Here is a 25,590-nt window from a genome sequence, read left to right as displayed (position 1 = left end):
CTTTCAATGAATGCACAAAAAATCACAAAGACGCTGCCGAAAAAAAAAACAAAGAAAGCCTGCGGGGATTCATATATCAGCAGCCAGGTAACCCACTGTGTCCGGTGGCCTCCCTGGAGAAATAGCCTACTTCTCCCTGCTGCCTCCTGATCCACCTGCCTTTTATCTCCACCCAAAGCGGACACAGTGTGACAGTGCCGATGTATGGTAAGTTAACAGTATACTTTTATTAGTTCCCTCGGGCCAAAGGCCTGAGGACACTATTGTTATCCTGCGTGTTTCTTATTAGGCCAAACAAAAAAATACCTTGGGTTCCGGTTCCTTGTCATTTAAGGGCATGAGTAGGTAGGGAATTTATTTTATTTCATTTTTTATTTTATTTAGCATTTTAAGGATGGGTAGGGGGGATTTATTTTATTTTATTTATTCATGGGAAGGATGGGTAGGTAGGGATTTTATTTTATTTTATTCTTTTTTTTAATTTTTGGAAGCGATGCATGGATTGCTTTTTAAATACAGGGTGACCCAAAAAACGGGAATCTTTGAAGTGCGTATTGGCAGACATGAGCAAATGGCAGCACAGTTTTTAAAAAATGAATATTCCATCATTGTTTCTTAAATGGCATGTTTTAAGGTTTCAATTACTATGAATAAAATATTTTTCTTCCATCACTCTTTGTTTTATTGGATTGTTAAAAAGTTCCCGTTTTTTTGTGTCACCCTGTTTAATTATTTCAATATTTGCATAAGTTACCACCTTTTTAACGGACGGAGCAGCATTATTACTAGCAGAGGGAGGTGTCTCTGGCTCGCATCGCAGCGCTAGGTACCTGAAGTCACCGATCACGCCCACCGCCATAGAGCCAAGCTCCACGGTGGGGCAGCAGGCAAACATGACGGCTCCCCCATCATGTTTGCCTGGTGCACTTTCACCTCTTTCACTACATCTGCAAAGGTTTTCTCATGTAGTCGGATTATTTTCACTGGTGGTTTGCGAGGACAAATCACACACACCGTGCGGAAGTCCATTCTTTCCAGCCAGTGCTGTCGGTGGCGCGTGATTCCATGAAGTTATTTTCCGAAGTTACGCAAGAACATCACAAATAAGCGAGTGCAACATAGTTCAAAACTAGAAAATTTCCCCGCGCGGAAATTTTGAGAGTGCCTCGGGGGCCGTCTCCGGGGGGCTGTTACTGGGGGGTGCGCATCTGACCTCTGTGTGTGTCTGTGTATCATGAGAAAGGTAAGGCTTTGGGCTTTCGACCTGTGTCAAAATTATTTGCCAACTCCCCAAAATGCCCGTGATTCGGCGAGTTAAAAAAGTTTGTGTTTCTGCTTCTCTCCCCAGCTTGTGGGTTCCAGGTATAATGGGAGTCTATGGGGGAGAGAGCTGGCACTCCTGCCTTGTTAAGTGTCAGTGTGTAAAAAGTATCCGTTGCTTTGCTTTTGTATTTACATTTTTCAAGGCAGAACTATTTTTCCTACTACTTTTCCAAAAAAATTATGCATGTGGAGTGAAAATTGTGGCCAGGAGAGCAAGTTAAAGACAAAAGTTTTAGACAATTTTTCAGGGCTGCTACACTCTAGCTGTGATGTCACGCACTCTAGCTCACGCAATACACATTCATTCAAAAGTCAGAGTTAGCTCAAAAATTACTCCAAATATAAACTGTGTTTTATGCCAAACTAAAACATACATGAAAATTGAAGATGACACACATAAAGTTGAACTTCTGCTGATCCGTTTAAGCTTTAAATGGAGTCTGTTGGCCAAAGAATAAGGGAGCTGTGAGGCTTTGAAAATGCATGGGTCTCAGCTGGTTCCCCATTATTTTTCAATGAAGGCAAAATCGCGATTTCAAAATGGAATTATGAGAAATCGCAAAGTCCGATTGGTTTTAAAATCGACACACCGCTTCTTCTTTTTGGGAGTTGGAAAATAATTTTGACACAATTTGAAAGCCCAAAGCCTTACCTTTCTCATGATACCTTTTACTTTCCGCTTAGACTCACTGTCATTGAGAAAAAAACACTGGTTTGACCACTACCTTTAAGCGATTCACTGCCAAGTGCCACTGTCATTCATGCTGTGTGCTCGCACACTTTTTGTAACTCCTTCTAGGGTGGACATTTTTGGGAGTTGGAAAATAATTTTGACACAGTTTGAAAGCCCAAAGCCTTTCCTTTCTCATAATACCTTATATTTTGCGCTCGGACTTACTGTCACTGAGGAAAAAGCATTTGTTTGACCACTACTTTTAGGCGATTCTCTCCCAAGCTCCATTGTCCCTCATGCTGTTTGCTTCGGTTTGCTACTCCTCCCACAGTTTGGAGCACACTAACATGCCCACACACAGACACACATACCGTATTTCACCAATTAATCGCCCGGCCGCAAATAGCCACCTGGTTCTTTTAAACGTCTGGGTTCTGCACCCATTTTGTGTATTAAACGCCCACCCGAATAACCACAGGGGCGATTATTTGCATTATACTGAGGTAACCCAAAATAAAGCTTAAACAGTTAGCCGCACAATAACTGTGCGGCACTTCCATTTTCTGTCAAAATAAGAGAGCTAGCTAACGTTAGAAAAAAAGGGTGTACCGTAATCTTAAATCGACCGACTGTAAATATGTTGGAAAGTAACTGTCATCACAATAATGGCCTGGTGCAGGTCTGTGCAAAAATAAATAAAGGCCTGTAGCGAATAGCTGCCTGGTTCTTTTAAACGCCTGGGGTCTAAGTTGATTTTGCGTATTAAATGCCCGGGCTATTAATTGGGGAAATATGGTATTGGGGAAAACGAAGGGGCATGTTGTCTTTAGAGGCTCGCCATTCAAATTCTGTTGGTCTCACGGTAAAAGTAGATGCATCGTGTGAGAGAGGACATAAATCTCTATCACTTTGGAAAAAATGATGTGCGTACCTCAAACTATGTGCCCGTGAGGGTGATCTACGTTTTATTTTTTTGGATAATCCTCACCCCAGCTCCCCACTCTGTCAGCTAGAGCCCCACTCTAGCTGCTTAACAACTTCCAAATACACACACACATTGAAAACTGAAAAAAAGGCGTGAAAATGTGTCAAACTTTAAACTGTGATTTTATAAAAAAAAAAAAAAAAGTCCTGGTCAGTGTCACCTTTTTAAAGTTTGATTCACGTTTCTGCGTAACCGTATGGCTTCAAAGTCCCCATTCATTTCCCATAGGAAATGAATTGGGCACCCGATGGGCACCCGATTCTTTTGTTGAAAGCCCAAGAACAAACCGGAGAACATATTCAATTTTCAGATGAAATATTTATTATGGTCACATATAAAGCAAGGCAGTGCTGGGCTCAGAGTGACAGAGCTCTTGCAGGATCTTAGTCAGAATATTAGAAAATGATGCACATTTATCTTCTTGGGCTGGGCCTGCCCCGTACATAGGTTGGACTTACACGCAACCGAGTATAATTGGCCAGTGTCACGACGGGTGGTAGGTTTGGACCCAAATGCAGGAGGCACAAGACACGAAGTTCAGAATATAACAAAATATTTTTAATCAGCTCCCAGGGAACGCAGGGAACACATGACAGCTAAGACAATAACTGGACAAGGAACAGAACTCAAAACAGGACTTAAATACACAAGAACTAAATAGCTAACAAGACACACCTGGGGAAGGGGCTGGAGCACAAGACAGGAGAACACAGAGGATAAGCCGAGGGAAACACTGGGAGGGATCAGAACAATCAGGGATAACTGACAGACACAGGACAGGTGTGGCACTGGGAGGGGCAAACAAGACTAACCAGACACAGGTGAAAATACTCATGGGAAACAGGACAAGAGACCACAGGAAAACAGAAAAACAAGTGTCCAACCAAAGTACAAAAACAGTGGGTCTGTCTCAATCGAAGGGCTAGATGACTTCTAGGTCGCAGCCCACGGTGCCCACGTAGGAGGCGTCCGACAAAGGTGCCGATACCAAGTTTACCGGAACTAAAAGTTAAGTGAATTGGGACGGTGTAGCCTGCGGAGGATTCCTACGTCATTATTATCGAGGCTTCCCGAAGCGCATTCGAGTGATGCAGCGTAAAATGCCGAAGTAGGTTTCGGAGGTGTGTCAGTGAACACCTGTGCATGAAACCAAACGATAAGCAGCTTCAAGATGGGACAACATTGATTCTGTAGTTTTATGTATTTTATTTTATTTTGTCTTCGTGAAGATGCAGAAAATTAAGATAATTGTTACACCTCACCTCAATTGAAACAGACTATCCCAATTAAAGTAATTGTACACATGGCTACATTGTAACATACCTGATGCGCTGATGGTTGCTATGGAAACATCATGCAAAATGCCTATCTAACTCATCTAACTAAACTTGCATTTACAGGCGTTGTTCGGATACAGTTAACAGCTAAACCGAATCTATGGTGGTAATAACAGGCACGAAAACTTATCAGAAAGTCATGATATAAACATTAAGACGGTCTAAAACATGTTTAATAATTCCAGCAATGGTGGCTGATCCAGAAATTAAACTGGACCAAAAGGTACCATGGGAAGTAGGCTATAATGTTGGCCGCGAAGCATCGTGGAGGTGTATCCTGCAAATTAGTCAGAAATAGGCTGCATCTGTGGGCTTCATTTGCAGGACCCTGCGTGGTAAAATTGAATTGGGACAGCACTTGTCGCGTCGCCGTGACGTAAGCAGCCTACAAATACGACCTAGGTAGCGTACAGCCTTTGAATTGGGACACAGCCACAGAAAACACCAAACCATGACAGCCAGTTACCTGGACATGGACAGCCAATCACTGTCCATGCCTTCTTCCTGGAATGTGTGATGCTAGTGTGTGTGTGTATGTTGGCTGGGCGTGTATCTAATGCAACAGACCTAACTAACAAGATAGAGAAAGTACATCTGGCAACTGCTTTATCTGTCCTCTGCTAGCGGTCACGCTGTACTGAACTATATAATACACTGGATAATACAAGAGACATCGAACTATAAGGCCAATTGTAACAACTGTGTCGAGGTATTCTCGATGGTGTAGGGCCTTGTGAAATGTGCGCCATTCATTGTGGATGGGCCATTTGCACAGTTTTTGGGGATTTTTGTCACTATGGTAACTCCAAGAATGTATAGAAGTCATAGCACACCATTCCCGACCGAGATGCATGTTTTCATAATAATGATGCCATAGGTTTTTTCGAAACCGTGGGAGGAGCAGCGAACTGAAATTTTACGGAAGAGGAAGTAGAAATAAGAAGAATAAGAAACGTGCAGGATAACAATAGTGACTCGGTGCTGCCCCGAGGCACTAATAACAAGAATAAGAAACGCGCAGGATAACAATAGTGACTCGGGGCTTCGCTCCGAGTCACTATTGTTATCTTGCGAGTCACTTAGTGTCCCTACTATAGCAAAGCTATAGAGGGACAATAGTGATTCGGTGCTACCCCGAGGCACTAATTACAGTGTCTCTTTAATACTCTGCTTTGTGTCATAGTGCTTTTGTCATGTGCCTAGTTGTACATTTGGCATTCCCTGTTTGAACATTTGATTTTTCTTGGTTTGGTCCATTTATTGAAATTCTGAGGCATGCAGCCAGGTGCTGTCCTTTAAGCTTGTTCCATAGGTCAGTTTTGACCTGAAACAGAAACAAACTCACATAACCAGACCAGCGAGACAGAAAATTTACATCCCTGCCCTTTTTCATGGTTGAAAATCTCTTACCCTGTTCATTGCTGAGAAGTCTGTAAGTATATGCATCACACCTGTGCAGCTCCCTGGCTCTCTTCATCTTCTTCGTGCTTTCTTTTTTGCTGAAAATAATGTTCAGTTGGCTTCATGGCTGACGAAAAAGGGAAAAGGCATCAGTTTATTAGTCCATGGGCCAGAGCCCAAAATGTCATTTGTCGGTACCACTCAAGGTGGCAAAACATAATTATGATTTTTGAAAAGATACATGATAACCATTCCTGAGTGGTAGCTGTTTCATAGTTATCAGCTCATAAAGTTATCAAACACCTTAGGAAAATTGCATTTTAGACGCTGGTGCATATCCTGGTTTAGGCTCAAATTAAGGCTTACCATCCCCTCTGACAATGAAATAAAATAGGCAAATTATATATTTCCTGAATCCTTATGGTCCTGTGAGTATACCAGTTTTTGTATATTGTGTTCCTGTTGTTCTTAGATGACACAAGGCTAAAAGATAGTATACAGTTTAGACGAAAATTGTGTAAAAATGTACTTTGTTGACAGTATAAAGAGCTCCAGTGACCCCTATGTTGGTCACAAAGATTCACAAGCTTAAATGAAAGGTTAGAAGGTCCCCTTTATAATGATACCAAGGACAATAGTAGTCCGTAGTACACAAGCTAGAGGAGTCCGTGGAAAAAGCTCTGGAACCAATACAGAAGCATATGGCAGAGAATGGCGACATTTTACGGTTGTTAAAAGAGCAAGCTGACATCCATGCTAAAAAATTCAGCACGGTCTTCAACAAAATAGACAGCATCCAGACTAGCTTACATAAGAATGAAAAAGACACCAAATCCTGCCTCGCGGAGATGACAAAGCTACGAAAGAAGCGAAACGATCTGGAAGCTACATCTCGGAGGAATAATATGCGTCTTGCAAACTTACCGGGTGACGACCCGAGAGGCTACCTCCAGAAAATGCTACCAAAGTGGATTCCTACGCTCGGGAGCTCCCAGAGCGGACAGATTGAGATTGATAGAGCACAGTTAATCTTCTCTAACAACTCCAACAACACATCGAGACCGCGGACCATGATCTTCAGGCTCCTGAAGTACACAGACTGGCATGTGGTCCTGGAGGGCGCGAGAAAGGCAAATCGTACGCTCCCGAACATCACCCAGTTGCAGTTCTTTGCTGATTACAGCCCCGGTACAACACAGGAGCGGCAGGAATACAAGAACATCCGTGCCAAGCTGCGACAGAGAGGGATTGACTCCTTTCTTCTTTACCCGGCGATCCTGAGAGTGAGGGTTCTACCACCAATATACAGCAGAAGTGCAATGTAACAGGCAAGCAAGAGAGCTTAAATATTGTATCATTTAATGTGAGAGGAATGAACTCTCCCCACAAATGGTCAAAGATTCTAGATTTCTTACGTAGAAAAAAGATAGATATTGCGCTGCTACAGGAAACATACCTAAAGCGTAATGATATTTCCAGAGCTCAAAACCGGTTTTATAAACCCATTGTGGCTTCAGCTGATGGTACCCGCTCAAAGGGTACAATGATACTAATGAGACATGGTATCAACATTGCAGTTGAAAGAACTGGTTCGGACAATGGGGGTTGTCTAGCCTATTGCTGCACTTCCATCCAGGGTAAAAAGATAGCATTCATCAGTATTTATACCCCAGCTGTATTTGAAACAGATTTTTTTTTTTTTTTTCCAACGGTTACCTCCCAATTATTGAAATTAAATGATTATCAACTATATGTGGGATCAGATATGAATGTTACGCTAAACAGTAATATTGATAAATCATATTCAAGCGTCTCAAGCACTCAGGACTCTGCCTCCAAAGCACTTAATCTCTTTATTAAGGACTTAAATTTAGTGGATGTGTGGAACCCAACCATTAAAGATCACACTTTCTTTTCGTCAAGACACAAAACATTCTCCCAAATACATTATATTTTCGTTTCCTCCGGCCTGCTGCCTTCAGTACACTCAATGGAATTCTTACTCACACACTTATCCAACCACAACCCAATTATATCTACTTTTAATTATGGCAAAATTAAAAATAAAGCAACTAGGTGGAAATTTAATCCCACACTTCTGAAGAATGACAAATTCTTAACACAGCTTAGAGTTAAACCAACCGAATTTTTAGAGATAAATAGAAGTAGTGTTTCGGATATAACAGTGGTTTGGGCCACCATTAAAGGCTTTATACGAAACAACGCAATAGGGTTTGGTTCACACCTACATAAAACACGGCTGCAAAAGATTACCAATTTGGAGGAGCAGTGTAAAGGTCTGGAGAACGACCTCAAAAGAAGTTACTCAGAAACTAAAGAAAATGAACTCAAATCAAAGCAGGCAGAACTAAATGATTTGCTGAGAAGCAGGGCAGAATATATGATCCATATAACCAAACGGAAATACTATGCAGAGGGCAGCAGACCGAGTCATCTTTTAGCACTCACTCTTAAACAACAGGAAGTTAGGAGGTCCATTCCAGCCATCAAATGTGCAAAACATGGACTGGTGACCTCAACAGAAGAAATAAATTAAACTTTTAAATTGTACTTTGAAAAACTATATACATATGGCTCAGTCCCCTCAGAAAATGACTTTACTGATTTTTTTTAGTAATTTGGGACTTCCTACATTGTCATTAGAGGATACAAAGTTACTCAACTCTCCTATTACAATAGAGGAATTACTTAAAGCTGTTAAAGCTACAAATAAAGGACACACCAGGTATAGATGGTATTCCTGTGGAACTTTATTTGGCTCTTTGGGATATACTTGGACCAGTATGGTTAGAGACATTGAATTATACCATTGATAAAGGTGCTTTTCATAGAGAGCTAAATACAGCCCTGATCACGGTCATACCTAAGCATGGTAAGGACCCCTTGGAGTGTGCCAACCATTGTCCTATCTCTCTGATAAATGCTGACCTTAAAATATTCTCTAAAGTTCTAGCTAGCAGACTTGAGACAGCAATTGAGAAAATAGTTAATCTGGATCAAACGGGATTTATCAAGGGGCGTTTAGCCTCTGATAACATCCGCAGGCTCTTACATACACTGAGTGCATCACAGATATCCTTAGTGAATGCGACCTATTATTTTCTCGACGCGGAAAAGGCATTTGATCACCTGGAGTGGCCATATCTGTGGAGGGTCATGAATGAGTTTAAGTTTGATGATAAATTCATACGTATGATTCAAACACTTTATGCCAGTCCATCAGCCCGTGTCTGTGTGGGAGGAGGCTTTTCAAATTTATTCGACATAGAACGGAGTACAAGACAAAGAGACCCTCTGTCCCCTTTGATCTTCACCTTGTCTATCGAACCACTTGCACATTTAATTAGGAACTCCACACAGATTCCCCCTACAATAAGTGCAACGTCACATTCAATATCGCTTTATGCGGATGACACATTACTTTATTTGGCAGATGTTCAGCAGACTCTGCCCTATGTCTTAAAAGTGTTGGAGCGATTTGGATATTTGTCAGGATACAAAGTTAATCTCTCAAAGTCAGACCAAAGCAAAATATCTCTTCCTCCTCAGATTAAGGTTTCAAAGGAGGTTATTTACCTAGGAATAAGAATAAGTAATTCTTTATCAGATGTGGCTAAAACAAATTATTCATTAATTCTGAAAAAATAAAGGAAGATATAAACAGGTGGAGACACCTACCAGCGTCTGTCCCTGCACGAATATCAGTCATTAAAATGAATGTTCTACCCCGCATTAACTTCATCAGTTTGATGCTGCCACTTGCACCCCCAATAGGATACTGGCAGAAATTACACTCATTACTTCGATGCCATGTCTGGAATGGCAAAAAGCTCCAGGACATTAGTGGGGCAAATAATATTCTTGACTTTCAAGATCTTGTAGCACTCTATGGTATTAACAAAAACTCCCAGTTTTTCTATTTTAGAATAAGATCAGCTTGTAAAGCCTATTGGGTTCCCTGGGGAATAGAATTAAAAGACCATACCATCTTGGAATGGATACAGAAGGCTCCCAGAAGTATAGTTTCATATATTTATGATAAACTGAACTCACAGAAATATATGGCCACAGCGGGAATGAAAGCCTGGGAGAGGGATTTATCAGATTCGGGGCAAAACCTAGACTGGAAGACAATTTGGGACAATGTTAGTGGAGCATCAAAAAACTCTAATCATCAGTATATACACCTAAAATTCTGTCACAGAGCATATCTGACACCTAGAATCAGACATCAAATGGGATTAATTTCCGACCCATATTGCTCATTTTGGAGAGGAGGTTGTTTCTGGGTTAAAATGTTGAATCTAAAAAAGGAATGTAATTGGAATGGATTTGTGTTATTTGAAACTCAAATAACAAGTTAATAATAGTAAAAAATGCATTCTAGTATGGCTTTCTCAAAGCTGAAAGAAAACACCACCAAAACATACCAGTCCCAATTCCATGACCTTCCTAGTATAAAAATAAATGTCCAACATGAAACTCTATTCTCGCTTTATGTGAAATGGAGTGTGGATAATCGATCTTCCAAAGACTTCTTCCAAAGACTACCTTCTTGTCGACATAAAACATTTTGTCGAATAGATTACATTTGTACATTCTCCTTTGGTTTGTCCTTTGTACATTCAGTAAAATTGTGTCCAGCCATGAATTGGATAACAACCCAATTATATCAGTTTTTAATCATTGGAATATTAAGAATAAGACAACTAGATGAAGATTTAACTCATCCCTTCAGCCCATATGAATTTCTAACAAAACTAACTTAATGCATAGGTGTAAACAAAAATAGTGTCTTGGTTGTGACAGTGGTATGGGCCTGCATCAGACAAGCTCAAAACAAAACAAGCAGAATTAAATGATTTAATGAGATGTAGGGTGGAATATGGATATATTGTGGAATATGATCCACATAACGAAACGTAAGTACTATACAGAGGATAGCAGACAAAGCCACCTTTTGGCTATAACTCTCAAACAAGAAGCTAAAAGAGCCATACCAGTGATTAAATGCACTAAACATAGAGTAGTATTCTCAACAAAGAAAATAAATGAGACATTCAGGAATTACTTTGAAGAACTGTATGCAAGTGGCTCAGTTTCTTCTGAACATGACTTCACCTTTTTTTAGAGGATTAGACTACCCTTCATAGTCATTTGAGGACACCAAAACTGTATATTCTCCTATCTGACTGCATTAGCTACTTAAAACAGTCAGAGCAAAAGCACAGGCCAAATGCCAGGTATAAATGTCACACCCATGGAACTTTACCTAGCACTGTGGGGTATTCTTGGACCAGTTTGATAAGAAATTTTAACTATGTTATTGAGGCTTTTAGTTTACATATGCCCCTTTTCCACCAGAAAGAACCTGGCGCTAGTTCAGAGCTGGTGCTAGAGCCGGTGCTTAACTGGTGCCAACGAAGAACCGGTTTGCTTTTCCACCAGTCAAGAGCCAAGTGGAGCCAAGTCAGAGCCACGTCATGACGTGATGACGTGGGTGCGTGAGACGCTCGCTCAGAATCACAATAACCATCATGAATGAATGAATGAATGAATGATACTTTATTAATCCATTGCAGGAAATTACATTGTCACAGCAGCTTCATCACTTCAACACAGATCAAACTGCACACTCATACAATACAGTGGCTGCAGCGTCTCTGTCTCTGTCCGCCCGTCCTGTCCTGAAGCCGGTGAAACTGATCAGTGAGTCGGGGATGATGTTCGTGAGCCGCGTCTCAGTCAAGTATATAATGCTGCTTTCCCCATACAGTTTCTGGCCCCGGGTGGAGCAGGATCTGGATTTATTAGCGATGCAAATACTGCTTGTGTCTTTACAAGCCTACATTTCAATACAGAGGCGAAAAACACAATTATTGCCGGCTACCTGTCGGATTCGTGATCGGAAAGAATGACCGCTATGTTTAGTTATAAAACGGGTGCTTCTCATCCTTAAATGTAATTTGCTGAGCCGCGTTCCATGCCGTTGTAAAATCAGTATAGCCCACGGCTTCTCGGGGATTATTGTTTATGTTTATAGCGTTCGCAGTTCCTGTTTTGTTTTGTAACCCCGCCCACCAAAGACGCGGTGGGCCGCGTCATCGGTTCATTCTCTGGCTCCTGTTTAGCCCCTGCTAATATCTGGCCTGATATCTGGCCTCAGATAATGTTGCCAGCTCCCACACATACTAAGTGCAGCACATAAAATCCCGCCTGTCTGTGGCCTGTTATGTTTTATTGGACATTGAAAACGGGTTAAAGGTTTCCTTTAAAACCCTTTGGAGGGTTTTAAAGGAGTTTAAGTTTGGACATAAATTTATCAGTATGATTCATTGTATGCAGATCCTTCAGCCCAGGTATGTGTGTGAAGAGGCTTCTCAGAGGTATTTGACATAGAATGACATAGTAAAAATTAAGTGTGCCCCAATCAAACTGCTGTCAGAATTAATCAGACAGTCCTCAAATTTTCCCTATAACAACCGGTGCAACATCGCACACCGTTCAACAAACTGTACCTGTTGTTTTAGAAACATTGCAGCACTTTGGATATCTTTCAGGATACTGGGTTAATCTGTGAAAATCAGCACTGATGCTGAGTAATGCAGACAAAAGTAAAGGTGTTCCTCCCTCCCTAGATTAAGGTTTCAAACGAGGAACCTTAACTTGGCTGTTAATATTAGTAATGCTAGTTGGGTGTGTCTAAACTTTAAGCTATATCACTGGGCATTTGTATTAAGAAATATCAGCTTTTGGATGGAGGAAATTAAAGTCTTATCTTGGAAAAATATGGAACAAGAATCAATAACACCAATTGCATCTTATAGGTATGTCCACCAAAAAATTTGGTTTATATTACGGTCCAATTGTACATGATCATCAAACGACCGGAACCTGAAAAACTTTGCTTGTCTTCACCAATAACTCTTTCTCCACTACAGAGACTTTGATCCATGCTTTCATCCTGGACTGTCTACTGCAATAGCACTTGTTACCATTGCAGTGCATCCCATCATTGCTGAGTCCCACAATGTACAGCTTCAGTGATTTTCAACTGTGTGCTCAGTTTCTATACATTTCTGGAAGACAAAGAACTTGCATGCAGCCAACATTTTCAAAGTGTAGATCTGATTGGGCCTTCACCTCCACCTGGTCGCCAGCTTCTGAAAAATGGGGCTCTTCTGCTGCTTTTCCAGTGGAACAACTACACCCCTCCAGCTTCCAGGCCTAGGATTTGGCAGAAGAAGGAACTGTCAAATGCAGACGTAGCAACTCAAAACAGTCTTCTGTCTTAAACATGGGCCCAGCCCAACAGCTTCAACATCAGCCAAATTGTCAGTTTTCCAGTAGAAAAAATATCCCATTGATTCTGCCCACCACAGCTGAACTGTCAGCTAATTGGCTAAATGCAACCTGTAGTGCAATCCACTTGACATTCCCCACTCAAGGCCCCCACCCACTTGACATTCAGACATTCAAGTTCAACATAAGGTTCACGTTGATTGAGGCTATCCACCGCAGCGGAGAACCAGATCTTCTCAAACAGGATAATTCTTGCAGGAATTATTAAATAATCTGAACCTGAACTGACGGGTCATCAAGCCTTTAATATTAACAGAAATGAATTGACAGTGCATTGACAGTGCAAAATGAGAAGGCAAGGACATCACATATGCAAGGATGCAAACACCACTGCTACATAACAGCTGGAGTGGCGTGTGTGGATGTGTGTGTGTGTACCTGGTATCGCTAATGTTGTGGGGACATAAATCTGTTAACACAGTCACGTTGTGGGGACTCGCCTCCCTTATGGGGACAAAAAGCAAGTCCCCATAAGGGAGCACCATTAATTTTAGGGTGAAGACTTGATTTAAAGCTAAGATAACTTTAGGGTTAGGTTAAGGTTAGGGTTAGGCAGGTAGTGGTTAGGGTTAAGGTTAGGATAAATCTCCAGGAAATGAATGTAAGTCAATGTAATGTCCCCAGAAGTGATGGAAACCAACATGTGTGTGTGTGTGTGTGTGTGTGTTAAATTTTTCAAATGGGTGAACTATCCCTGCTCTCATTTGAAGCTAGATACTCAGGGCAGCCCTTTTCATGACTGCTTGCTCATATAGTGACCTGTACTTTTTCTCTTTTCTTGTGACTGTATATCATTCTTCTTTACTCTCTTAAGCCTCCTTTACATCAAATCAGTCTTATCTATTTAAGATTTTTTTTGAGCCTGTGTTGTATTTGGGTGATCACTGGGTGAACCCAGAATGCAGAATGATGCGGGTTGTAATACATCACCTCTACTGTCTCCCTATTTTTCTGTTATAGGTGGTTTATTCCCCAGGGGTGCAGATCAGGAGTACAGTGCTTTCAGAGTTGGCATGGTTCAGTTCGGGACAGCAGATTTCAGACTGACTCCACACATAGACAACCTGGAGGTGGCCAATAGCTTTGCTGTCACGAACTGCTGTAAGTATCTGTTTATTTATATTATGTTATATAATTATCTATCATCTGTCCAGCCATTTATTCAAAATGTCCTGATGCTCAGCACTATTTGACTATCACTGTTTCAACTGTTGCTGGAGGGGATTTACTGCAATAGCAGATCTTTGTTTTCACTCACACATACTCTAAATGTTGTTCACCCAAAATGGGTGTCTCCAAGTATTAGAGCAGGTAACTATAGAGCAGGGGTCCCCAAACTTTTTCCTGTGAGGGCCACATAACTTTTCCCTTCTCTGATGGGGGGCCGGGGTCAGTTTGTAACAGAAAAAGTGTGACGATTGCAGGGGTGCCTAAATGTTAACATTGATTGTTTTCCAGAAAGCCACACATAACCAAATATTAATAACCCTTTCCGGGATCTCCACAGAAAAAAAAACTCAGGAAATAAATAATAACACTATTAATGAAATAAATTACACTATTAATGAAATCAATAAAAATCAAATAACCCTCTCTGGGTTCTTCACAGAAAAAATAAAGTCAGGAAATATAATAATAACACTATTTATGAAATAAATAATAACCAAATAACCCTCTCTGGGTTCTTCACAGAAAAAAAAAGTCCATGGAACATTAACTTTCTGTTGTGCCGTGCACAATCTTAACAGGTAAAAGTTCAGCTTAGTTGTCAGAGCAGAATCTCTTACTTAAATGCAGGGACGGTTTTTGCTATGGGCAGTGTGGGCAACCGCCCAGGGCGCAATCTACTTGGGAAAAAATGAGCACCAGGGATAACGAGAAAAAAATTGCCAGTTTTCTAGACTACGGTATTGACCCGCACATGCTGATGTATCGGCATCAGGCGGGCCGGCGGGCCGTCCGCGGCACCGGCCGGTACCGCGCCCACCCGGTCTGGTCTGCCAGATCTGACAGGTGAGCGGCTTAATGCTGGCCAGTGCCGGCTCGCCTGATGCCGACTGATGCTGCCCCGGTTGGAGTAGTAACATGAAAGGGCGCAAGCCAGCAATTTCGCCTAGAGCGGCAACATAGGCAGAACTTTGAACACACTGCTTAAATGACTCATATGAGCAGTCTCTCAAAGTTCTTGTGTTCCTTCCTTATAATCCTTTTGTAGGTTCCAGTAGGCTTGTCACATTCTATGCGTGTATTAGTCTCGATCGCGTGGCCAGACTGGAAAAAAAAATCATAATGCATCTCTGGTATTGTTCAGGGGGCCGGACCTAATGTGGAGGCGGGCCGTATCCGGCCCGCGGGCCGTAGTTTGGGGACCACTGCTATAGAGCATATTCCCTTCGGGGGCAGCGTGACTCAGGAAGTAGAACGGTCGTCTGGTAACTGGAGGGTTCCCGGTTCGATCCCCGGCTCCTCCAGAGTGTGTTGAAGTGTCTTTGGGTGAGACACTGAACCCCTCACCGCTCCTGATGGACAGCTAGGCACCTTGCATGGTAGCCTCTGCCGTCAGCGTGAATGTGAGGCAAACATTCTAAAAAAGCACTTTGAGTGTTCAGCACACTAGAAAAGTGCTATAGAAATGTCCATTTCAGCCCTCACTTGATATTTCCTACTGTGATCTATCCTATGTATGCTTTTTATATATAAACCTAAAAAGTTCTGACCTGGGCAGGTCAAGCTCCTCTCTTACTTGTAAGGACTTCAGGTTTCCATCTCTAACCAAGTGATGTACAATACCGTTATTAGTCCATCTGCTAAAGCCTTTGTCCAGCTGGGCTGGTGTGAAGTCCTTGATTAATCTGATACTTAAAATTAATACTGAGCTGTGCAGCTAAAATGCTGTCGGGACCTCACCCTAGACAGTAAATCTTGCCCATTTATTCATTGTAGCCTCCTGTGTGGGTTTGTCAATGAACGGGAGCTCTTTTAATGTTTGATGACATGTACGTTTCGCTCTCTCCAACCAGTGTGAGTCTGTGTTTTCAGTAATCTAAGAAATCAAGCCAAATGAATCAAGATATTGAATGGTCTAACAATGTAAATCAGGGTATTTGCACAGGCAGCATCTGGAGTGGATTTAGTAATCTATGTCAGTGGTTCTCAAAATGTGGGGACCAACAGCGGTCTGAAAGGGGCTTCCAGGGCTTCCCCAGCAAATTTAGGATTACTTTAAATGCCTTTCACAAGCATTTGGACACAGGACATCTGCTCCAGTATGACTGATCTGACAATTTTAGCCATTTTAACCCTCCTGTTATGTTCAAATTTACTAACATCTTTTATGTTTGGGGTCAGTTTGACCCCAGCAATTTAAACCTCCACAAAATTATTATAATTAAAATTGTTACCAAAGTTTATGTGTCAGGTACTTTAGGCTTCTTTGTTGACTAACTAAATAGCCCTTTAAATAAAACATAACCCCCCTCCCACCCACCCTCCACTTATACATCCAGTATTCCTATTACACGACTATGGAAAAATATGCAAATCACCATAAAATCTCACTGATTGACCTAAAATTGGAAAGAAATATCTTTTAATGGTTTTAATGGCTTTATATTATTTCTAAGTACAGATTTTTGTTATTTATAACCGATGCATGTACAAAGTGTGATTGAAAACATGTCATGTGAATTTCATGTTTACCCGGTCGAACCCATTAAATTAGGAAAAGTCATTAAATATGAAGCAAAAAAAACAAAAACAAAAACAAGATGTTAATCATTTATTTAGAGATGTTAAACACTGAATGGGGTCAAACTGACCCCAAACATAATAGGAGGGTTAAATATAGTTTCCTTAACAACATTAAGAAATATTTTGTTGCTAATTTTCTTGTCATTTCCTTGTAACTTTTTACAAATTTCTTGCTAATTTTCACATTGCTTCTTGGTGTACTTATCTCCTTTTCCCCAAAGCGGTTGAGTGAATTAACTGGGAAAAAATATTTTTTAAATTACTGGACATTAATAAAGGATTAGAAAAAAAGAAAATTAACAGAAAATTAGCAAAACCTTTAGCAAAAAGTCTGTAAAAAATACAGCAAATGTATTACATTTATAATAAAATGATATATTTAAACAACGGATGAGTGATGCTAGATGATGATGTAAGGGTCCTGTAGGGCGAAAATGACAAAGCTGTAGGGCGAAATGACAAATGGGGGTCTGCAGTTTACTGAAAGTCAATTTGGGGATCCAGAACATGAAAAAGTTTGAAAACACCTGGTAAGACATTCATTTGGGTAGTTTCTAAAGTCCCTGACACCGACAGGGGTAGTGTTGATCAGTGATCTAAATAGTGCCTTTATCTTGGAGTTTTGGAAACAAATTGCTGTCACTGCCATTACTGTTTTTTATTTTGCTACTTCTGCTCTTAATTGGATTGTAAGTTAAAATACTACTAGTGCAAGAATTACTTCTCTTACTGATATTACTATTTTGACTTTACTTCTACTGATAATTCTACTGATAATTCTACTACATTTTAAAACATTATAACCCATTCATCAATGATTATTAGAGGATCTGATCGGATAAATACATTTAGGATTATCCAGGTTCACCGGATCTACTCTCCAGGCCCTCCTTATCACCAGATCTACTTTTTCATTCAAACAATTTGGACTATTTGGCAGTCAGTGTTTAGACAAATTAGACCACTGCCTCCTTATGTGATACTCTGAGTTATGTTTGTAACTTATCATTTTGTGAATGCAGTACACATGAAATTGTGAGGCAGAAACCTGAAAGGTCTGTGTTCCACAGCAGAGCTCCTGGTGAAAACTGAGTGGCAGGAGATTGAGCTCAACACCATATACAGACAGTGGCAGAAATTCTGGGGTTGCAGTTACACTTTGCCCCAAAAGTGATAGGGACCTAGCTATTTCTTTGCTTTGTGTCCCTGTTGCTGTGCACATAGAGTTGAATCGAGGTCAACTGGACTGTTTGTTGTTTTTGAAGATGTTTCATCACTGGGTGGGTAAGCTCCGTGTCTGACACGTTCCCATTTGTCCTGCATTTTTCCCAATGTGGGGTCATCCTCCTTCTGCCTCCAGGTGAGTTCTTGTGTTCCCCTGGTGTTGCTGGCTCATGACTGAAGGGTTTGGAATTTCTGTGACTGTTGTTCCTTACTTTTGATGTTTTGAGTTAGTTGTACCCTCTCAACAAATTTAGTGACCCTCACCAAGACTGTCTTGGGCAGATGTGATTTCATCTTCTGGAGTAGACAGTCAGCGTTCTTCCTCAAAGCTTTGATGGTGAATTTTACCTGTCTCACTCTCTCATTTAATACCTACTTCTGTGCTCTCTCCAGGATCTTTCCAGCTCTGTGGCCTTTCATGCTGGAACCTAGACGTAGGCTGTTTGGTGTGAGTGTGTGTTGACAGTATCTCAGGTTGAACCGTAGGTGGTTTCTGTAGTCCGCAATCCTCTTGGCTGTCCTTTCATACTCTGTTACCATTCTGAGGGTGTTTATCCCAAAATGCTTGGTAAGATGTCAGTGTAGGTTTTCAGTCATCCAGATCATGGTTAACCACACAGAACTGAATCGAGGTCAGCTGGACTGTTTGTAGATTCCTAAAGACGTTTCACTTCTTATCCAAGCAGCTTCCTCAGTTCTTCAGTTCTTGTTGCTATCATTCCACCAGTAATGATTAACTTGCTGCCCAAGTGATTTTACTGCAGTCCCTGGTGCTGAATGTTTTGTCAGCACTTGGCCTCATATACTGTTGTCATTAGATGTCGTCCTTGCTCATGAAAATGTAAGAGATTTGGTGTGAGTAAATATTACCACTAGCTACAATAATCTGAACCCTTAATTAATATAGGCAATGACCTGGGAGCAAGTCTTGCACACAGGCCCATCATCACCTACTTCCACCATTGTATATGGGCAAATATGTCACTAAACTTCCTTATTGCTTTAAGGTTTGTTAATCTGTGAAATCAGTTGGTGTGTTCTTTTGTTGTAATGAGTACTTCTGTACTCATTGTGGCACATGGTTGCTTATCCTTGTGTTAAAGTGAGGAATTTAGTCATTAGTGTTTTATTTTAGGGTCAGGAAGATAATGAAAGTCATTTAGTCTTGGAATGACCCCACAGATATAGTAATGCTGTGTGTGTGCATGTATGCACACGTGTTAGGGTGGGGGCAGGGTGCTCAGTCAGCCGTTTTGTGCCAGCGGCTTCCCTTTTCTTCACTGCCCTACATACACTCATGTGCACACACATACACATTCAGAGCCAGCCAGTGTGTAAGGACTCAATGTTTCATGTTATTCCACAGCTGAACCCCAACATGTAGAGACTGACATGAAAATCCATATAGAAAATAGATTCCAGTCTTTATTGAGTCTTAGGCAGCTGGAAAAAAAAAAGAATATTCTCACTTACATTCCACCTAGAGCTATGAGAAGTAAGAGCAAATTTACCAGGTGGTGACAAGGTTCACCCCAACATGCAATTCATATGATATAATTAGTATTATCCTTGTTCAGTTATCTGAAGATGGCACAAATTGTACAAGATCATACAATGTAGGTTAACTCTGTTTTAAAGTGGATGGTTTTCTATGAAACGCATGACATGTGTGTTTATATGTGTGCTCATGTGTATTCTTTGCTAATGATGTTATGTGGAAAAGCACCCTAGTGTGCTCATGTCTGCGGAAGAGATGTTTCTGCATCCGCTCTCTTTTTATCTGAGACAATAGGAAGACCTCCTCTTGTCTCAGATAGAAAAAAGCATAGTACATAGCCCACTGCCTCACTGAACTATGTAATAAGATATACAGTACATTTAGATGCTGTTGTGAGTGAGTGAATGTGTAAGAGAGGGGAAGAGACAGGCATGATGAAATAAAAACATGAAAAAATCATTGTACTTCATTTAAATTGGACTATCTGATAACTACCTTGATGATTGAGTTGTAGTTTTCCACAGTAAGCCTGTTCTAATTGGTGACGTTGTGGTAATGATGGTAAAACCAGTATGAGTTCTGACTGTACAAGGTTTAATTGGTTGAACCAGAAAGATTTGTCACACAGCACTGGGGTTAGGGTAACCTAAACATAAAATGCTGGTGTTTTCTCTTGTACAAAGACTCAAGACACACATAGCGCCTTTTCATAATACTGCAGAAGATAAACTCTTGTCCCTTGCCACAAAACACCTCTAATTAGCTGAAAAAACAGGTGCACATGTAGCTGTGCTGTGGGCTCACCAGTATCCCCCATTGTGGCTAACATACATGGAGGAAGTAGAACACAAGGCTCTGAATACCTACAGAGGGACAACTCCAAGCCTTCTTGGATATGTCAAAGATTAGCAATAACACTGATTTCCTTGCATAAGTAATTTTTATATAGTGCCAGATTTAAAATTTTACACCCTCATGGCAAAAAATGCCCCATTAACTTTTATTAAAACCACTTTTTTTTTTTTTAATCTTACCCCTGAGGGTTAATTTACTTACAGAGCAGGTCTTGAAGAAGGCAGCGGGATCATCTCCTAAGATGATTGGCAGTCCCCGAAGACAAAGGCACCTGCTGTCTGTTGGCTCAGTTGTCTGGAAGATAGTTGGCACACAATACACAGGGCTTAAAGTACTCCAGCGTGGCGTCCGATTTCTGGCTTGATGGACACTCTGGTATTTTTTTTTTTTTTTTTTGGCAACAATTTGGTATAAGTTAGCATTTAATGAATAATCTTCTGATTATCAGCGAAACACATTGGTAGATCCACCAATAGTATAGTGTTATCAAACTCAGCTGGCCAAAAAGAGCTAATTGGGGATGGTCTAAAAACAGCATGCCGTGTGCGTTTTGTGCAACAGGTGGATGCGGCAGTCTACCATCTGGAGAGAGATGGAAGCAAAATACATTCAGTGTTTTCCCTATCCCTAGTGTTTTCCCCATCATGCTATTAGCCCCCCCCCCCCAACACGCTAAATAAATTCTCAAAAAATAAAATCACAACAGAAATAATTTAACGTCACGTTTCTATACCCACACTCATCCACACGCAGACAGAGAGAGGAGAACAGAGGAGAATCACACCTGTACCCCTGTAAGTGAAATAAATTATACATGTTGCGTCGGCTGCAGCCGCCTGAAAAACAGGCGAATATATCGGCGTTTTTTTAAATGCATGGTGCGACAGCCTGAGTCACCCACCAGTGGTGAAGATGAGTGCGTCTGCACTCCACCAGTCCCGGTCCAAGTTGAATGGACACTCAGATGGGCGTTTAAAGCACTACTGCCGCTGTTAATATCACGACCAGAGCCTATTCTATTAATATAGATTGATATATAGATGGGTCAATGAGTACAAATCTGAAGAATATTGAGCAACTTATTAATATTGTTTCTTGTTTTTTGGGGGGTACACAGTAAACAGTAAAGCCTCAGCAGAAATGAGGTAACTGTGGGTCAGTGGGTTATATGCACCCATATATAATTATATCTCATCTCATCTCACCCTCGACCAAACATAATTTGGGTGACACAACAACACAATCTCAGATGGTCATATACATCAAACTTCCAGCAGCAACCAAAAAACACATTGTTTATTTAGCACTGATTCTTGGGAATTTGGATAAATCATGTCCCACTAAGAAAAATGCTATTTCTGTTGGAAATACAACATTTTAATGAATAAAAAGAATCAAGGGCATAATCAGGGGGTCCTTTGCACATTTGTACTGTTCTTTCATAGGTTTATTTTAAATTTTTATTAATTTAATGATTACATGTTGGCCCATGGCCTACAAAACCAGTTGTCCTCAGATAGGAGATAATCATTTCAACTTGATTAAAACAACAAAAAGTAATAATTTCATTGAATAATATATTAACCACATGAAAGAGTACATCATTCATCACCACCGTCAGATATTTATTTAAAAAAAAAAAAAAAAAAACACTCTACAAATACAAGGTCAGTTACATTCCTGAGGATCCCTTTTCAAACCTTCAGCTCTACTGCATGCTTCAAGACCACTCAGGCTCCTGTAAGTTTGCTATTTTCTCTTAAATCTCTTCATATTTTTGGACACTGCTACTGTCACAACCATAACATGTCAACACCATCACTTTTGTATAAAAAATATTAGATTAGATTATGGAATAAATGTATACTTTTTAAGAAGAGGTCTGATGCAGGTAGCAACAGGGGGGAAACAAGATGGCTAATGTGAACAACTCATGCTTATCATGTGAAAGAGTAGGTTTTTGTCACCACCGTCAGACGTCACCACCGTCAGGTTTTCTGTCTGACGGTAATGACTGAAGTCTGAAAAATGCTTATAACAGTGCTCAGGATTGTTATTTTTTTGTACCAAATAGTTAAATAAAGTTGTTAAGCAAGAAGCCATTGAATTGAGTGGTATAAATTTTGGAATTGTATGTTGTAATGAGGCCACTGTCACCACCGTCAGATTAGTGTCACCACCCTCAGAGGCAGTTATATTTGTTTTGAATATGCTTGAATATGCTTACAATATGTTTCTTTGGTGCTGTTGAATTATTTAAGTATTAGTCTGTTTTACAGTTTTTCTCCATTGGTTTGGCTCATTTCTTGAAACAGAAATTACATTCTCAAAACTTCAAGATCATTTGGCAAAACAGTCTTACAGTTCAGCACAACACCATAGCTCACTTGCAAAAGCTCATATCTCTCCCAAAACTGTTCACTCATGCTTCAAAACTAAATTCCTTTCCCAGTGCCCTCAAAATGAGAAAGATCCTTCTCAATTGCTTTGGCTCATTTCTTGAAACAGACCGGACGTGCTCAACACTCTTGGTGCTTTGCCAAAATAACCTGGATGGTTCAGCACACCACCATGGTTCACCTGCAAAAGCTCATATCTCTCCCAAAACTGTTCACTCATGTGTCAAAATGAAGTTTCCTTCTCATATCAATAGTCAGTGCCCCCAAAATGCATCGTCCCTTTGGCATTGTGTAAGCACTGCAAGTCAAAATGTTTAGATGTTTTGTCACTATGGCAGAGGACCATTGAAATATCCCTCATGTCCACCTCTCAGTCTTAGCCCAGTCCTTCACTGACAATGGTTACTGTACTATTTTTTTTCTTTTTGTCTAGCTAACAGAATACAATTGTGTATAAAACTGGGGAAAAAAAAGCAAAACTATATATATATATATATATGTGTGTGTGTGTGTGTGTGTGTGTGTGTGTGTGTGTGTGTGTGTGTGTTTGTGTGGGTGTGTGTGTGTATATATTCCTTCAGTGAGAATCTACAATGTAAATAGTCATGAAAATAAAGAAAACGCATTGAATGAGAAGGTGTGTCCAAACTTTTGGCCTGTACTATATACAGTACAGGCTGACCCGAAGGAATCAAAACTATGAATGAACACATTTGGAGTTATGTACTTAACAAAAAAAGGTGAAATAACTGAAAACATGTTTTATATTCTAGTTTCTTCAAAATAGCCACCCTTTGCTCTGATTACTGCTTTGCGCACTCTTGGCGTTCTCTCCATGAGCTTCAAGAGGTAGTCACCTGAATGGTTTTCCAACAGTCTTGAAGGAGTTCCCAGAGGTGTTTAGCACTTGTTGGCCCCTTTGCCTTCACTCTGCTGTCCAGCTCACCCCAAACCATCTGGATTGGATTCAGGTCCGGTGACTGTGGAGGCCAGGTCATCTGCCGCAGCACTCCATCACTCTCCTTCTTGGTCAAATAGCCCTTACACAGCCTGGAGGTGTGTTTGGGGTCATTGTCCTGTTGAAAAATAAATGATTGTCCAACTAAACGCAAACCGGATGGGATGGCATGTTGCTTCAGGATGCTGTGGTAGCCATGCTGGTTCAGTGTGCCTTCAATTTTGAATAATCCCCAACAGTGTCACCAGCAAAACACCCCCACACCATCACACCTCCTCCTCCATGCTTCACAGTGGGAACCAGGCATGTGGAATCCATCCGTTCACCTTTTCTGCGTCTCACAAAGACACGGCGGTTGGAACCAAAGATCTCAAATTTGGACTCATCAGACCAAAGCACAGATTTCCACTGGTCTAATGTCCATTCTTTGTGTTTCTTGGCCCAAACAAATCTCTTCTGCTTGTTGCCTCTCCTTAGCAGTGGTTTCCTAGCAGCTATTTGACCATGAAGGCCTGATTGGCGCAGTCCCCTCTTAACAGTTGTTCTAGAGATGGGTCTTCTGCTAGAACTCTGTGTGGCATTTATCTGGTCTCTGATCTGAGCTGCTGTTAACTTGCGATTTCTGAGGCTGGTGACTCGGATGAACTTGTCCTCAGAAGCAGAGGTGACTCTTGGTCTTCCTTTCCTGGGTCGGTCCTCATGTGTGCCAGTTTCATTGTAGCGCTTGATGGTTTTTGCGACTCCACTTGGGGACACATTTAAAGTTTTTGCAATTTTCCGGACTGACTGACCTTCATTTCTGAAAGTAATGATGGCCACTCGTTTTTCTTGAGTTAGCTGATTGGTTCTTGCCATAATATGAATTTTAACAGTTGTCCAATAGGGCTGTCGGCTGTGTAGTAACCTGACTTCTGCACAACACAACTGATGGTCCCAACCCCATTGATAAAGCAAGAAATTCCACTAATTAACCCTGATAAGGCACACCTGTGAAGTGAAAACCATTTCAGGTGACTACCTCTTGAAACTCATCGAGAGAATGCCAAGAGTGTGCAAAGCAGCAATCAGAGCAAAGGGTGGCTATTTTGAAGAAACTAGAATATAAAACATGTTTTCAGTTATTTCACCTTTTTTTGTTAAGTACATAACTCCACGTGTTCATTCATAGTTTTGATGCCTTCAGTGAGAATCTACAATGTAAATAGTCATGAAAATAAAGCAAACGCATTGATTGAGAAAGTGTGTCCAAACTTTTGGCCTGTACTGTGTATATATATACACTACTCACAAAAAGTTAGGGATATTTGGCTTTCGGGTGAAATTTACGGAAAATGTAAAAAGTTCACACTACAGTGATATTATATCATGAAAGCAGGGCATTTAAGTAGAAGCATACACTGGTGATTTCCTCATCTCAAACAATTTCTTGAAACAAAAGCCAACAACAGTGGTGGGTATACCACAACAAAAAATGTCAATGTCTCAATAACTTGTCATGTGTCCTTGAGCATCAATTACAGCTTGACAACGACGTCTCATGCTGTTCACAAGTCGACTTATTGTCTGCTGAGGCATGGCATCCCACTCTTCTTGAAGGGCGGCCCTCAGGACATTGAGGTTTTGGGGTACAGAGCTCCGAGCCTCTACACGGTGACTCAGCTGATCCCATAGGTTTTCTATGGGATTCAGGTCTGGAGAAAGTGCAGGCCACTCCATTTGAGGTACCCCAGTCTCCAGCAGCCATTCCCTAATGATGCGACCTCGATGAGCTGGAGCATTGTCGTCCATGAAAATGAAATTAGGC

General features: G+C 40.9%; 1 protein-coding gene across 3 annotated transcripts in view; it reads left to right on the top strand.

The window, feature by feature from the left end:
* The window catches only part of LOC115369722 (glutamate receptor 2-like), a 134,083-nt gene that overhangs the window by 19,096 nt on the left and 89,397 nt on the right, over positions 1–25,590 (top strand). For all 3 annotated transcript variants that reach the window (XM_030066585.1, XM_030066502.1, XM_030066425.1), the window contains exon 2: positions 14,063–14,203. In XM_030066585.1, coding sequence (XP_029922445.1) covers positions 14,063–14,203 — 141 coding nt within the window. The remainder of the gene's footprint in view (positions 1–14,062; positions 14,204–25,590) is intronic.

This window comes from Myripristis murdjan, chromosome 1, assembly GCF_902150065.1.
Source record: "Myripristis murdjan chromosome 1, fMyrMur1.1, whole genome shotgun sequence".
Taxonomy (NCBI): Eukaryota; Metazoa; Chordata; class Actinopteri; order Holocentriformes; family Holocentridae; genus Myripristis; species Myripristis murdjan.
The sequence above is the reverse complement of the archived record's forward strand: the minus strand, read 5'-3'. Positions and strand labels throughout refer to the sequence as shown.